Source organism: Astyanax mexicanus, chromosome 23 (genome assembly GCF_023375975.1).
Source record: "Astyanax mexicanus isolate ESR-SI-001 chromosome 23, AstMex3_surface, whole genome shotgun sequence".
NCBI lineage: Eukaryota > Metazoa > Chordata > Actinopteri > Characiformes > Acestrorhamphidae > Astyanax > Astyanax mexicanus.
The window spans coordinates 1,445,103-1,461,667 of NC_064430.1; the positions used below are offsets into that span (position 1 = coordinate 1,445,103).

The window sequence follows — 16,565 nt, forward strand, 5'->3', positions numbered from 1 at the left end:
ACATCAGGACTCTGGTTTTTAGCCACAGAGTGATGTTGGAAGTTGGTCAGGAGGAAAGATCTGCAGCAGGTTTATTTGAAGGCTGCTCTGTGTGAGCGGGAGGGGCAGGAGGGGCGGTCGGCGTGTTCGGTTGCGCTGAATGAGCGTCGTTGTTAATGCAGAGTGTTGACCTTGCTATTTAAAAAATGCTCTATTCATAAGCGGAATAGAGGCCCACTGTGACCCCACCTATCCGCACCTCCACCGTGGGCAGAAACAGGTCCTGGGCAGAGACGGAAACTGGCGACAGCATGACAAGACAAGCAGAAACAGGGAAGCTTTAGAGAAACGATTCCAAAAGCTGACATCAGGTTCTTGGCTGTGGGCGACTTTTTCTGACCGTTTCTTTCCCGGCGTGCAAAAAAACGCTGAGGCCTTGTAATTAAATAAAAAACTGCTTTTAGGGCGTTTTAGGGCGTTTTCACACTTCTAAATACTTTAGTTCACACCCAGGAATGATTCTGGGTGGGTTTGGAGGAGGGGCTTATTGTATTTGGTCTGTTTTCAAGCACAAGAACACGCAATTTTGCAATTCCATGTGTCACTTTTCTGTGTGCGGTTTCGCTAAAGCGTCATCCATTTTCTGCTGCTTATTATTATTTATCTTAGATAAAATCAAACACTGGAGCGGCAAGGAACAGAACTTTTGGGACGCTCAGTACTTCACAGAACAGAAGCCAGTGTGCCTTTGCTATCGTAACGACGGGAAATGTACACCTTGCTCTGCTCGAAACATGCAAAAGTCATGTACTAATTCTCTTAATTAATTATGGATGTGGTTAATTTTGGACGTAAAGTAAAATAAACCAATCACAGTGTCTCTTGCTCATCATTCCCTTTAAGACTAGAACCAGGTGAGCTCTGACTTTGGTGGATTGCTATTTTAACGGTGCAGCTACCTGGACGTGTTCAACAAACTCTTCTCAGCAGAGGAAACTGAGCTGCTGGTTGACGCTGTGAAGGAGCTCCAGCAGCTCATTTACGGGAACAGCAATGTTATTTTATTTACTATTCTGTTTAATGTTGATGTTGTGTTACCAAGATAGTTGCTTATTTTAGTAGACTAATGTGGGTTAATTAATTTTGTATAAGATGTTGAGTTTTAACAGAATTAACAGTTAATAAATTAGTAATAATTTCCTAGATTACAGATTTAGATTTGTAGAGCATTCTTTGTATTCTGTATGTTTTATAGAAATATACATCAATTTATAAAATGCACATTAAAAAAAAATATATATATATATATATATATATATATATATATATATATCACTTTTTGGATAGAGAACTTTTGCTCAAGTCTGGATCTCTAGTAATTTATCTATGTCTGGTATTTAGTAAAGTATCTACAGTGTCCAGAGATGTTGAATGTAGAAATTAATTATTTAAATGCTATTAAAAACTCCTTTATTATAAGCCTGAAAAAACACTGCCAGTAAATCAGGTCTGAAATCCCCCTCACATGGCATCCCTGCCTTACACAGTAACTGCTTCCCAATCTGTTCACGGGGGAATCCCACCAATCTGGCAACCTGCGTCATTGCTCACATACACACACCGTGACGTCAGGATAGCGGAAGAGCGGCGTTCAGCAGATCCAGCGCCGCTAAGCGAGGTAAGTACCAAACTTTAGCCTGAATAAACCGGATAAACGCGCTTTAACAGGGTTAATAACTCTATACTCCATATGCTGGGGCTGTTATTTCTATAATAGAGCAGGAATCGAGCTGAATAAGCGCGCGGGGAGCTCGCGAGAGAGAGGTTTGTATCCGTACTGAGAGCTAAGATAAGCTAACTGAGCCGGGCTGAGTTCACGCGCCTCCCGCGGGGATTTCTGCTGATTTAAACCCTTAATTCTGATTTAAAACTCCGGATTAAAGTGTTTAGATGTGGATATCGGGGTTGTGGTTTGTATTAGAGGAGCAGAAAGATCGTAATATACTGCAAAAGTCTATTTAATAGGTTTCATAAGTTAACTTTAGCTAAATAACTCTTCCCCGCCCGCTTTGGTCCCGCCCAGAATATAGTTAACCTGAGCTTTAGTGCTCTATGGGCCTGTTTTAATGATCAGTGTGCCTTTGCTATCGTAACGGCGGGAAAAGTGTTAAATTGTTATGTCTCTCTAGAATCTTACCCATCTATAATACTTTATTGTTTATCCCAGAGGGAAATTTTAGACATCCAGTAGCAAATATACATAGTACACATCTATCTATCTATCATTAATTCTGGTTTAAACTCGTGATTAAAGTGTTTAGATGTGCATCTCAGGGTTGTGGTGTGTGTTATTTGCTATCATAACAGCGGGAAAAGTATTAAATCAATCTATCTATCTATCTATCTATCTATCTATCTATCTATCTATCTATCCTATCCTATCCTATCCTATCCTATCCTATCCTATTTTATCTATCTATCTTCTCCTATCTTATCTTATCCTATCCTATCATAGATTCGGTCCAATGGCAGATATTTATGTTACACAGATCTGTCTGTTTGTCTATCTAGATACTTTACTAAATACCAGACATGTATTTTGATACTTTGTACTGGGGCAATATGGCCCTAAAATAATATCCCGATATTACATGGTATTTTCATGATGATAATACTCTTGGTCATATGACAAAATACTGAATTAAAAAAAATATGCTTAAAAAATACACTACTGCAACAAAATGACAATTAAATTTTATTGTTGCATACAATATGATATGGCACATCCCCTGAGATATTTAAAAAACAAACAAAAAAAAAATACCAAGAATTTTATCAGATTTGTAACAGAGGTCATGATACTAATAATAATGCACTCCAAATATCTCCATATATCCAGGATTAAAGTAAAATAAATGATGCTGGACAGATATAACATGTCTATAGTACATATATAATAAGAAATGAGAACAGTGTACATTTTTCTTTTACATAAAAATACTAAAAAAAACTAAATTTAGTTCGCTGATGTGATAATTAGGGGTGGGTGATATTTATGGCACAATATTTCAGGGTATAATATCGTTCACAGTATTCAGAAATGTATATATTGTAGAGATGGTATGAACAGGACTTACAGGAGTTACAGCATTGTTACGCTAATTTCTGAAATGCATTAATTTTATTTTCTTGTTTTTATGTGAGTGTAGATGGCGTGCAGCGACACACACAAGTCCAGTCTGGACGAGTCCAATAACGACTGGCCATCCAGCTGTGCGGCGGCGATGGAGAAGGAGCGGGAGTCCTACCTGAGCCCCACGGAGAACCCCTCCACCCTCAGCGTGTCCCCCAGCCTCCAGCCTGACCAGCAGGGCTACGACGTCGACTTCGACCCCCCGCTGGAGAGCAAGTACGAGTGTCCCATCTGCCTGATGGGCCTGAGGTCAGCGGTGCAGACGCCGTGCGGCCATCGCTTCTGCAACTGCTGCATCAGGAAATCTATCCGGTGAGATAAATACTGTTTATTAGTGTTGTCTTTCTATTGGAGCAGAGTAATATATCATTATTCTAGTGTATTGTGATAATTTAACAAGTTATTGTCTTATACATTATGCACTCGTGAGCATATTAGTGTTGCATGGTATGGCTGGGCGAAATATCGAGATTTTAAAATGTAATTTTAGAAAATTATATTTTCATAGATATAAGCTGAAACAATATCTTTTATAACGTATGTGAAAGGGATGAAAAAAATTGATATATATATATATATATATATATATATTTTTTTTTTTTTTTTTTTTTTTATATCACCATTAAAAAAAAATATTGCCCTTAAACGGACATTAAGCCCTTAACCGTTTTTTTTTTTTTTCCATTAATAGCTGAAATTTGTCCAGCTTAAATTTTTTTATAAACATTTTTTTAACCTTTAAAAAACGTTTTTATTGCTGTCATTTCTTCCGCTGCAGCGCCTTCTCAGCTTCAACTGTGCTATAGACTCGGACACAATATGCAAATCAGTTAATCAATAATACCACCCCTTGCTGACGACGTCCAACCATCTGCGTCTCGGTGCTATCAGAGGCACACTACTCAGCCCAATCAGCTCTGCTTCCTCCCCTGCCTAGACCTATTCTGACTTCTGTGAATACTGTGAATAGTGGTAAAATATAGAGGTTAAGAGTGAGGGCCTCCTTCTACGTGTTCCTTGTGTTGTATTTTTATCACTTTTCAACTAAGGTTAAAATTAAAAAGTAAAATTGTTTTTTTAAGGCAGCTAAAACTAAAGATAAAACAGATAAAACTAAAACTCTCAATTAAGGTTCAAAATACACTACCAGTCAAATTATGTCCATATATTGTTTTTTAATTGCACTTAACCTTTCTGTTGATAGATTTTTGTCCTAATTTATTGTTTTATCGCCATTTTAACCCTAATTTTATGTAAAATATGTACTCTGTTATTTTATTTGCAGAGACACGGGGCAGAAATGTCCGGTGGATAATGAAGTTCTGACGGAGGACCAGCTCTTCCCGGATAACTTTGCCAAGAGAGAAATCCTGTCCCTCACTGTTCGCTGCAGAAACGTCGGCTGTATGGAGAAAATGGAGCTCCGGCACTTAGAGGTAAATTCCGGTCGTTTTGGTGAAAATCCTGCCTGTTCTCAGAACTGCTGATATAATTACTTCACTATTAATGCCTAAATAAGTTAACCTCATCAGTGGGTACTAAAAAAAAGCACAGTTTAAAGGGCTCTTATTCGACATTTTCCTCGTATTTTATTTTATTAACACACAATTTAGTTTCAAATTTAAGGTTTATAATTTTTAATCAGAGTAAATTCATTTTTAAGGGGCTTCTTAGTGGCCCTATCTTTGGTCGATCACTAATAAAACTTAATAAAACCTAATTAAGGTTATAAAAATGTGATGCTAATATTTTGATGTCTGATTAGAAATGTTAAAAATATTAAAAAATACAGCATTTTTTCCTGTTAATCATAACTAAATCAGTTTCAGCAGTATAAAACTACACATTACTGTTTATGAGAGCCTGTCTACAAGAAATAGAAATAGACAGACAGAGTTCACCTTTATGATTTTACTGTTAATACAGTAATTTATTGACAGATCATGTCATTTTACCACAGAACAGACAGACAGGACTTTCAGTACACTGTATTTTATTAAAGCTCAGCTTCATCCAGATATATCTTTTTTTGTACAGTGTGTTTCTAAAATCACAGCAGGTATCAGATCACATATCACTTACTGTACTGTATATCATTATATACAGCGATCAAGCATAACATTATGACCACCTGCTTGTTTCTACATCCATTCTCCATTTTTCAGCTCCACTGATCATATAGGAGCGTTTTTAGTTAGTTACTAATCAATTCTGGAGATATTTTCCAGAAAAATATATATATTAAAATGTATAAAATCTGCTTTACAGACTCTGACAACTACTGTATTTTTCGCACAATAAGGTGCACTTAAAACCCTTTAATTTTCCCCAAAAATCATCAGAGCTCCTTATAATCCGGTGCTCCTTATGTATGAATTCTATCAGTCAGGTATTAAGGAGCAGTAAAGCCTCTCCACTGAAGTACAGAGTTATACAGGAGTTTCAGTTTAGTTCTCCAGCACGGAGACTGGAGCAGTATTAGCATTAGCATTAGCCGCTAACTGCTATTTTCCCGTTTAGAAGTGAGTATTATCGGCCTGTAGCCTGCTGATAACCCTGGCTAGCACTGCTGGAGCAGCATTAGCATTATCCGCTTACCACGTATAACTCTTTCGTCATACAGAGGTGAATATTATCGGCCTGCAGCCTGCTGCTAATCCCGGTAGCCGCTAATGTTAATGCTAATGCTTCAGCCTTAGTGCTGGAAAAATTCATGAATCTAAGCTTACTATAAATACACGAAAGTGTTTTATTCACCCAAATAACCGTTTAGTTTCAGGAGGGAAATCTGTGTAGATTAACAATCAGCACTTGTTTGACTTTAAAAGAAGGGTTTTTTTTTATTTTTTTTATTACATTTATTTATTACAGTTTTGTTTGCTTAGCTTAGCTTTAGCTTTACTTAGCTTAGCTTTAGCCCCCTCAAACCACCACCCTGCAACGAGACCTGCTGAATTAAGAGTGCCTTATAGAGTCTTTTTTTTTAAATGCGCCTTTTAATCTTGTTCGCCCTATAGTGCGAAAAATACATAATCGTCATTTCAGGAGATTTTCACCAGAAAAAAAATAGTAGAAATTAGGGGTGGGAGATATGGCTCTAAAATAATATCACGATATTTCAGGGTATTTTTGCGATAACGATATACTTGGCGATATAGGAAAACTGAAATAATTAATTAATTTCAGGAATATAGTATAATAGTATAACAGTATAATCATAATGTGGCAAAATAAATAATATAGCATAAAATAATATAATGCAGCAAATAATATTGCAGAATATTTAGTGCATGCATATAAACTGCAAACTAAAACAATTATACAATAAATACACCTAAAGTTTCACAGTAAATAATAGACTACTCTTAAGACAGAACAGCCCTGTTATCACGATATGGATTTTTAATATCATGATATTTCTGTGTCACGATATATTGTATACGATATAATATTGCCCACCCCTAATAGAAATGTATGAAATCTGTTTTACAGGCTCTGACAACTAGTTAAACTAATTTCAATGGAAAGATTAATGCAGTGAATTAATGTCTAGCTGTTCTGGTGGGTGTGTAATATATATATATATATATATATATGTGTGTGTATATTGTGTTCTGCAGAAAAGAAGTGATTGATAATTTAGAAAACAGCAGACAGTTATAGAGAATAATTAATTAATTAGCTGTTTGTATAAAATAAATGAGAATGAGACTAGATGATGTGCAGATTGAACAACCGGCTTTGAGAAAATTAATTTCTGATGTGAGAAATGATCTAAATGGATGGAGAAAACTGTAATATGATGTGTGTATAATACTCTGGTCTTCAGTTATGAAGGTCACACTAGCTCAGGTTGTGGTTTTTCAGTGTAGTGACTCGAGGACGTGTACGTATTTCACTTCTGCAGAATCACATACCGCACTGTAAGTTCGCCACAGTGCCGTGCCCTCAGTGCCAGGAATCGGTGTGGAAGAGTGAGCTGGAGGAACACATTAACCAGGAGTGTTCACACCGCCTGATTACCTGCCCTGACTGTGCCGAGAACATCATCTACGCTGAGAAACAGGTGAGTCCACTCCTTTCATTTCACATTTATTCCTGTCCAGCAGGGGGTGTACGATATGGCCTTAAATTAATATCACGATATTTTAGGGTATTTTTGTCATAACGATACTTTTCGCGATAAGACAAAACAATGAATAAAAAAAAAAATTAAGAATACACTACTGCAACAGAAATAAAATAAAAAAAAAAATATATATATATATATATATATATTATTGCATACGATTAGGCCTGTCGAGATAACTGTTATCGACTTATCGTACAATATATATATTTTTAACTGCAATAACTTTTGCCGACATCGATAATAGCCAATGGACTGAGTTCCAGGGTGGTTGTGTTTTATTTTTATTTGTTTTAGTTATTTAGGACATTAAATAGTATCAAAAAGTATTATTATGCCACTATATTATTACTCTGGCATACTGTCTTAAAGCTTTTTCTATAGTGGCGCTTTAAAATGACAATAATACCATTTATCGCAATCATTTCTGGAACAATATATATATATATATATATATATATATATATATATATACACGTATATGTATATACAGGCCTACATATGATAGAATATGGCACACCCTTAACTGAGATCTTAAAATATAAATATATATATATATATGTGTGTGGGCGTGTGGGTGTGTGTATATATATATATATATAATGGGAAATGAGAGTGTGAATATTTTTTTTCATATTTTCCTAAAAACAGCTAAAGAAAGCTATTTTCTCTGCATTATTAATGCAAACCAATAATTTAACCTCAATTTTAAAACAGATGAACATTTTTTCCTCGACCACAGGATGAGTCTTTCTTTCCACATGGTCGTTTTCAAAAAATGAGAAGCTACTCCCTGCATCACTTAAATCAGGGTTAAATAACTTGTTGCCAGGTGAAACATAATCACCCACGCACTAATTATTATCCAACAGTGGCCAGGCAGTGTATGTACAGAAGGTTGGAAATTATGCTGGAAATTATACTGTAAATATATTGATTTTTACTGGTGTATGTATATATATATATATATTTGTTTATCTCTTTTCGCAGTTTCATGAACAGTTGTGCCTCTTTGCAAATACAGTGTGTGAATACTGTAACATGGAGCTCATTCGTAATCAGGTGAGCACAACATATGCATGCTTCACAAATATAAAAAAAATATATATATATATATTTTATAACCCAATAAAATACTGAGATGATTTCTAACTTTTTGTTTGCTGTTTTTTAGTTGGCGTCGCACTGCGACACAGACTGTCTGAAAGCTCCCGTTGCCTGCACTTTCAGCATTTTTGGTTGTCGAGAAAAGGTAAAACTGTTTCAGATTTTAAACTTTTATTGCCATATAAAATGTATTCTATTTTTTTCAGTTTTTGGTTTTATAGTTCGTAGTTCGATTTTAAGACTTTGTATTTGTATGAAAGTAAATGGAACTAAACAAAAATTGGAGCAAATAGCCACTTATATACCAGTTTATATTTAATCTGCTGCAAATGCATTTACTAATAGCAAAAAAATTGATCCCAGGTATGTTTTGTAACAATAACTATAAAAAAGTGAAATTTCTAACTTGGATTGCAGCAAATCTCTTTTTCAAGCAAAGATTTCCTACATTGTAGATTATATTAAAGACATTAAAGCAATTAATGGACATGCAATTATGTAGTAAGCAGTAGGGGTGGGCGATATGGCTCTAAAATAATATCACGATATTTCAGGGTATTTTGCAATAACGATATATTTGGCGATATAGGAAAACTAAAATAATTCATTCATTTCAGGAATATAGTATAATAGTATAACAGTATAATCATAATGTGGCAAAATAAATAATTTGGCATAAAATAATATAATGCAGCAAATAATATTGCAGAATATTTAGTGCATGCATATAAACTGCAAACTAAAACAATTATACAATAAATACACCTAAAGCTTCACAGTAAATAATAGACTACTTTTAAGACAGAACAGCCCTGTTATCACGATATGGATTTTTAATATCATGATATTTCTGTGTCACGATATATTTTATACGATATAATATTGCCCACCCCTAGTAAACAGTAAAAAAAAAAGTAATAACCAGAATATGTTTTAGATTTTTGATTATTTAAAGTAGCACCTCATGCTTAGATGATCGGTTTTGCCCATCTCTGCTGGATTTTTCTCAGTCAGCTGGAATTCAGGCTTTCAGTTAACAGCTGTGCTGAACTCGTCTCGAGGTAGAGTTACAGGTATACAGTGTATAGCTCATTTGAGTAATGTACTTTTTAATAAGGAAAATAGTAAGGTTAGTCAATCCATAAAAATATAAGAAAAGGGTATGATGGAACTGGCACTCATCAGGAAGAGCGAGAGTTTCATTTGTTGTACAGAGTTACCAGCCTTAGTTAACCTCTCCCCAGATAAGAGCACCTAAATGTCTTGGTTCCTCAGAAGGTTTCTTCCTCTTAATTTAAGGGAGTTTTTCCATAATAATTGGAATCTCTGTGGTGCTGTTTTTCTCTGTAAAGCTGCTTTGTGACAACCTTTGTTGTAAAAAGCGCTATAGAAATAAATTGAATTGAATTGTAAAGTATCACAGAGTATAACACTTTTTCCTTTTTTTAAGTTACTACATGATTTCTTATGTGTTTCTCTGTTTAGTTGCTCCTGACAGCTTTTGAATTTCATCTAAAATATATTTTATTTATTTATTTATTATTGATTTATTTAATTTTTGATATGTGGTCGCTCCAGATGCTGAGGAACGACCTGGCCCTCCACATGCAGGAGTTCACGCAGATGCACATGCGCTATATGGCCGACGTCCTGCGCAACCAGACCATCAACGGCTTAATTTCTTCTCACTCTGCCTCGGCGGCGTCTCCGACGGACAGTCGCGGCGCGTCCTCCCGGCCAGAGGGGGCGTGCCAGTGCAACCAGGAGCTGCAGCAAATGCGCGAGACGGTCCTGGAGCTGGAGAGCCGGCTGGTTCGGCAGGACCACAAGCTGCGGGAGCTGAGCATCCGCAACGAGACGCAGTCCACCCAGATGACGGAGCTGCGGAAGAAGCTGGCCTCCCTGGAGGAGTCCATGCGGGAGCTGCAGGCTCAGCAGTACCAGGGCGTCTACGTGTGGCGGCTGGAAGGGTTCTCGACCCACATCCGTAACCAGGAAGCGGGTCATCCCGTGGTCCTTCACAGCCCGCCCTTCTACACGGGCCGGCCGGGCTACAAACTGTGCCTCCGGCTTCACCTGCAAACCCCCAACGCGCCACGATGCTCCAACTACATCTCTCTGTTTGTGCACACCATGCAAGGGGAGTTCGACAGCCAGCTGTCCTGGCCTCTCCAGGGCACCATCCGACTCGCCGTGCTGGACCAGGCGGAGGGTCAGCACCACGTGGAGGTGATGGAGACCAAACCGGACCTCCAGGCTTTCCAGAGGCCCACGGTCCAGCGCAACCCCAAAGGCTTCGGCTACGTCACCTTTATGCAGCTGCAGGCCCTGCACCAGAGAGGCTTCGTAAGAGACGATGTGTTAATGGTGCGCTGTGAGGTCACGCCGCGTTTCGACGCAAGCCTAAGGAGAGAGGGAGTGCAGCCGAGGGGCCTTGAGCCGTCGCTTTGAGCCAACCCGAATCTCTTCGTTTCTGTTTACACCTGGCATTAACATGCATCCTGGTTGATCCAAGCGACTTCCAAATCAATTGCCCTAACAATTGCTTGAGCGATTGTTTGAAACGATTGCCCAAGTGATTGCCCATACTGAGTGCCTAAAGCAATTGCCCAAAACAATTACCCAAGCGACTGCCCAACTCGATTGCCCAAAAAAATTACCCAGGCGATTGCCCAAAGCGGCTTGCCTAAAACAATTTTCCAAGCGATTGCCCAAAATAAATACCTAAGCGATTGCTCAAAACAGTTGCCCAAAGCAATTGCCCAAAGCGATTACCCAAGTAATTGCCCAAAATGACTGCCTAAACCATTATCCAAATCGATTGCCCAAGACGATTTGTTTAAAACGATTGCCTAAAACGATTTCCCAAGTGATTGTCCAAAACGCTTGCACAAAATGATTACCCAACATGATTGCCCAAAACAATTGCCCAAAATGATTAACCAAGTGATTGTCAAAACGATGACTAAAGTGATTGCACAAAATGATTGCCCACAGCAATTGCTCAAATCGATTGACCAAGACAATTGCCCAAAACAAAAAACGAAGCGATTGCCCAAAGCGATTGCCCAAAGCGATTGCCCAAAGCGACTGCCCAAAACAAAAAAACGAAGCAATTGCCCAAAGCGATTGCCCATAACGTGTGCCTAAAACAATTACCTAAGCAATTACCCAAAATGATTAACCTAGTGATTGCCCAAAGCGATCGCCCAAAAACTAATACGACTTTCACCAGACAGAGCTTTGATCTTATCGTGTTTGTTTGATTAATGAACTATTTTTATTGGCCCTGGGACAATGGGGCGGAGTTAGTTTGGCGCTCTGCTTATGATTGGATCACCCAGATGATGCGTTAACGCCAGGAGTGAGCGATCGGCACACACCTTATCCTCTTCACTTTTATCTTCAAGTTCTCATGGACTCGGCCTTCGTAATGTTTGTGAACATATTTCAGTGGATTCGAGAAATCTTACTGAAGACATTTTTTTTTCTTTCTTTATTTTGTTAAATATTTGTATCAAGATACGCCTTTGAACAGGATATGGACACGATGAACACACGTGTACATTGTTTTTACATTACCGTGCGAGATTCAGTGCAGTATAGCAGTACTTCAGCAGTTCACTAGCGTGTGTTATTAATGGTGGAAGCTGTAAAATGAACCTGACAGCAGGTCAGTGGTATGAGGTTGAGCTTTAACTGGAGCGGTGCTGGTTTTTGGTCTGTTGGCCGCAGTAGTTTTTTAGATTCTGTAGTATTTTGTAGTCTGGAAATGAGCAAAACCAGATCCTGTTTACACCCGGTCACTTCATACGGCTTAAATATGGCTACTAGGGGTGAGATAATATATCGTCGCTGTCAAATGAAAAACAAGCATTCACTTTCAATGGAAGTAAACGAAAAAAGAGTTTATTTGAAGTATTTCTATTGGTCTGTCATCAAGAAATTTTGTCACAGTGTAGGAGACAGTTTGTCTGTTTAAATTATGTAGTAAACTAAAAATCACCAAGAGATACTTGTTTTTTATTGGACAGCAACGAAATCGATATTGTGATATATCGTATGATGTTCGTTTGTGATACATTATCGATACGTGGCATCAAAAATTTTTATATATTTATTGAAAAACCTAGGAGTGCTAAACTCCCTAAAACTCACCCTTCAATTAGACTTACTAAAGTTACTGCTTTATTACTCCACATGTTGGCACTATAAGCAAATAAGATTATACTGTAATACTGTGATACTTGATATATTGCAAGATAAATCTCTACGATACTGCATAGCGTCTTTCTAAAGAGGATAAAATACTCTTAAGTAAATTAAATACCAGGAATTATTGATTTATTAGTGTTACAGTTTCACAGAATTTAACAACCAATATTCCTCACTGCAGGTTTATTAACTTTATTCATTATTTGATTATAGCGCCACCATGTGGAGTAATGAAGCAGTAATGTATCACAAATGCAGAAATAGACATCTAGCTACATTGCCAGTTATAACAGGACACTTTAATGTGGTTTTCAGCCTTTAAAACACAACAAATACCACAATGCATTGCAACAGCACTCTTAAAAGGGACATATCATGCTAATGTGTCTTTTTACACAGGTTAGAATGTACAAAACATGTTAATTTACATAAGTTAAATTAAGTTCTAACATAAAAATCACTCTCACATAAAGAAACAAATCGTACCAGTTACACTCCCTTTCAGAACGTGCTGTTTAATGGCTCTGTCACTTTTATGCAAATAAGCTGTTTTGCTAACCACTCCCCATGTTTACGCTGAGCGTTCATAACCACAACGTTAGTGTTAGCTTGTGTAGGTAAATTTCAAAACAGGAACAAGCTAATTCATGATTACGGACTTGCTGCGGACATTAGCTACAGATCCCTCCCTCAGAAGAAGTCTGCTGGCTAATCCTGCTGTGTACTGTGTACTGAGGTTCTCAACCAGCAGACCCAAATGGAATTGTTTTTTCAACTGATCTATTGGGTGGGGCTCTGGTGGCAGGTTTCCTGGGTTATTGTGACATCACAATAAGGGAGGAGCCATGCAAACGGCTCATAGAAGCCGAAAACGATTCCTGACCCCAAATTCTTTCAGCTGATTCATAGAAAATGTATGTATGGATGTTTTTTGTTGTTGTTTGGAGTTTTACAGTGTTTATATAGGGGCAGTGAGACACAAGTGGAAATATTTAAACACAAAAACTTCATTTTTGTTTAATATGTCCCCTTTTAATGATGCATCAAAAGTTGAGTTTTGTACAGATCTTTTAAAGGAGAACTCCTGTGTAAAATAGATTTTTGTTTTAGTAAAACATGATAAAAAGTATTAACCTTTGTTAAATAGCCCTCCTCCGCTCTCCTGCAGCTTTCCATAATACAGTAATTTTGTGCTTTTTGCCCAAAACCTTAAACCATAAAATCTTAATAAATCGCTTTTTACACTGTTATTCAGGCTCAAAGTAGCTCCACACTTCATTGGTAGGATTAAGAGAGCTCTTACATTAAAAACTAGGCATTTAGACCTTTAAAACCGCACAAGAAGTTTATTAAAAAACACTTTTTACTGTTACTTTCTCATAGCATTAGCTACATCTCCGGGCGCCCCCATCACTGTACTGATCTTGATTCTACTTTAAGATGTAAAAAAAAACAAAAAAAAAAAAACAGTGGTTTTAAAAAGCTTTTTTTTGTGCAGTTTTTAAGATATTAATGTCTCGTTTTAAATGTTAGGGCTCTCTTTGATTCTACCAATGAAATGTGGAGCTACGTTGAGCCTGAATATTGGTGTAAAAAGCGATTTATTGGGGCAAAATATGTCACAAAGAAAGCTGTAGGAGTGCAGAGGTGAGCTCTTCTACAAAGATAAGTAGTTTTTATCATGTTTTACTACACTAAAAGTCCATTTTAAACCAAAGTTTAGAGCTAGAGCACTCCAGGTGAACGACTGTGAAGCTTTTAAAAAAGATTTTCTTTTATATCACATGATCTACATGGTTTAATCACTGGGAGGTCAGTATAACTCAGGAATCCCAGAACCCACTGACATGTTTTTTTTTTTGTATTTTTTTTTCATTCATTTCTTGCCTAAAAGTATAAAAGTGATAATGCCTGCAAAAACTGCTGCCGTTACTCCACTCAGTGCAATTTTGTTAATCCCAGAACGTCAAACTGGTTTCCAGAAGAGTTGCCTTTCACCATTATTTCTCCATTATCCATTACAACAAAACAAAAATAACATGGTGGAAATGAAAAAAAAATGGCTTATTGCTGTAGGACAGGGGTGTCTGAACTACGGCCCGCGGGTCATTTGCCTCCCGTTTCCTGTTTTGGAGCGGCCCGCGAGGTATTTTAGAAATAGAATGAAAGTTGTCCCGCTGTTAATCAGGTTTTTATAATGTGAGATTCAAAGTTTGAACGCTAGGTGTCAGAAATGGGCCAAAGAGTCTAAAAGCTTAGAGGGTGAAGTTTTAGCACAGAAAAACAGGCCAAAGAGTCTAAAAGCGGAGAGAGTGTTCAGTTGTAGCGCAGAAAAACGGGCAAAAGAGTCTAAAAGCAGAGAGAGTGCGCATTTCTAGCGCAGAAAAACGGGACAGAGAGTCTAAAAGCGGAGAGAGTGCGCATTTCTAGCGCAGAAAAACGGGCCAAAGAGTCTAAAAGCGGAGAGAGTGCGCATTTCTAGCGCAGAAAAACGGGACAGAGAGTCTAAAAGCGGAGAGGGTGCGCATTTCTAGCGCAGAAAAACGGGCCAAAGAGTCTAAAAGCAGAGAGAGTGCGCATTTCTAGCGCAGAAAAACGGGACAGAGAGTCTAAAAGCGGAGAGGGTGCGCATTTCTAGCGCAGAAAAACGGGACAGAGAGTCTAAAAGCGGAGAGAGTGCGCATTTCTAGCGCAGAAAAACGGGCCAAAGAGTCTAAAAGCAGAGAGAGTGCGCATTTCTAGCGCAGAAAAACGGGACAGAGAGTCTAAAAGCGGAGAGGGTGCGCATTTCTAGCGCAGAAAAACGGGACAGAGAGTCTAAAAGCGGAGAGAGTGCGCATTTCTAGCGCAGAAAAACGGGCCAAAGAGTCTAAAAGCGGAGAGAGTGTTCAGTTGTAGCGCAGAAAAACGGGCCAAAGAGTCTAAAAGTTGCCGTAATTAAGGAGTTTAATATTAAGAGACATCATGAAATGAAACATCAATTTGAAAAATCTTAGTTTACACAACACTGTCAAAGATAAAGATAGTAAGTCAAGTAAAATGGTGTGTAAATGAAAGTAATCAGAAAAATGTATTATTTAAAGTGCTATATTTCATTATTTGTTTTATTATAGAGTCTGTGGCCCCTGACTTCAAATATATTTCTCCTTCTGGCCCCCAACAAAAAAAGTTTGGACACCCCTGGTGTAGGCTGTAGATATTTAATGGTATTTTCACAATAACGATACTCTTGGCAATACGACAAAACACTGAGTCATGATAATAATAATAATACACTCCAAAGTTCTCCATATATCCAGGATTAAAGTACAATAAATGATACTGGACAGATATAATCTGTCTCTAGTAGATATATAATGGGAAATTATGAAAACAGTGTGAATTTTTCTTTTGCTAAAAACAGTAAAAACAATAATAATTAGGGGTGTGTGATATGGTACAATATTTCAGGGGCTGTGACCAATATGTCTCCTTATTTACTATTAAGGGCACTATTGAGGACGTCGGCCATTTTTGTCCGAATCGTGATTGGAATTGAAACGTGATTTTGAGGGCACTATAAACTCCCACAATGCATCATGATTCATAGTAAACATCGCTGCTTACAATGCAAGTTGACTGTGTCCCAGAATGCATTGCGAGTCTCGTTACTAAGCAACAGGCAGCCGAACAAACGGAGAGACAGCGAGCCACCAGGGTTGCCAGATTGTTACAGTGGGATTCAGATAAAACCAATTCACTGGGTAAAACGTGTTTCAAATCTAGATATCAGACTACAACACTGATGAGTACCCTTTTCATCAGCAGGACTAGAAGCTCTGTATCTGCAAGGTTAGCTATCAATATACACCACTGATGAGTACCCTTTCCATCAGCAGGACTAAAATAAATCTGTATCTGCAAGGTTAGCTATCAAACTACACCACTGATGAGTACCCTTTC

At 37.7% G+C, this 16,565-nt stretch overlaps 1 protein-coding gene across 1 annotated transcript; it reads left to right on the forward strand.

The window, feature by feature from the left end:
* Nucleotides 1–1,580: 1,580 nt before the first annotated feature.
* On the forward strand, nt 1,581–14,543 carry traf6 (TNF receptor-associated factor 6). The gene is made up of 7 exons (XM_022665239.2): nt 1,581–1,657; nt 3,189–3,484; nt 4,458–4,608; nt 7,080–7,238; nt 8,292–8,363; nt 8,476–8,553; nt 9,987–14,543. The coding sequence occupies exons 2-7, from the start codon at nt 3,189–3,191 to the stop codon at nt 10,857–10,859; spliced, it is 1,629 nt and encodes a 542-aa protein (XP_022520960.1). The 5' UTR covers nt 1,581–1,657; the 3' UTR covers nt 10,860–14,543.
* Nucleotides 14,544–16,565: the final 2,022 nt, after the last annotated feature.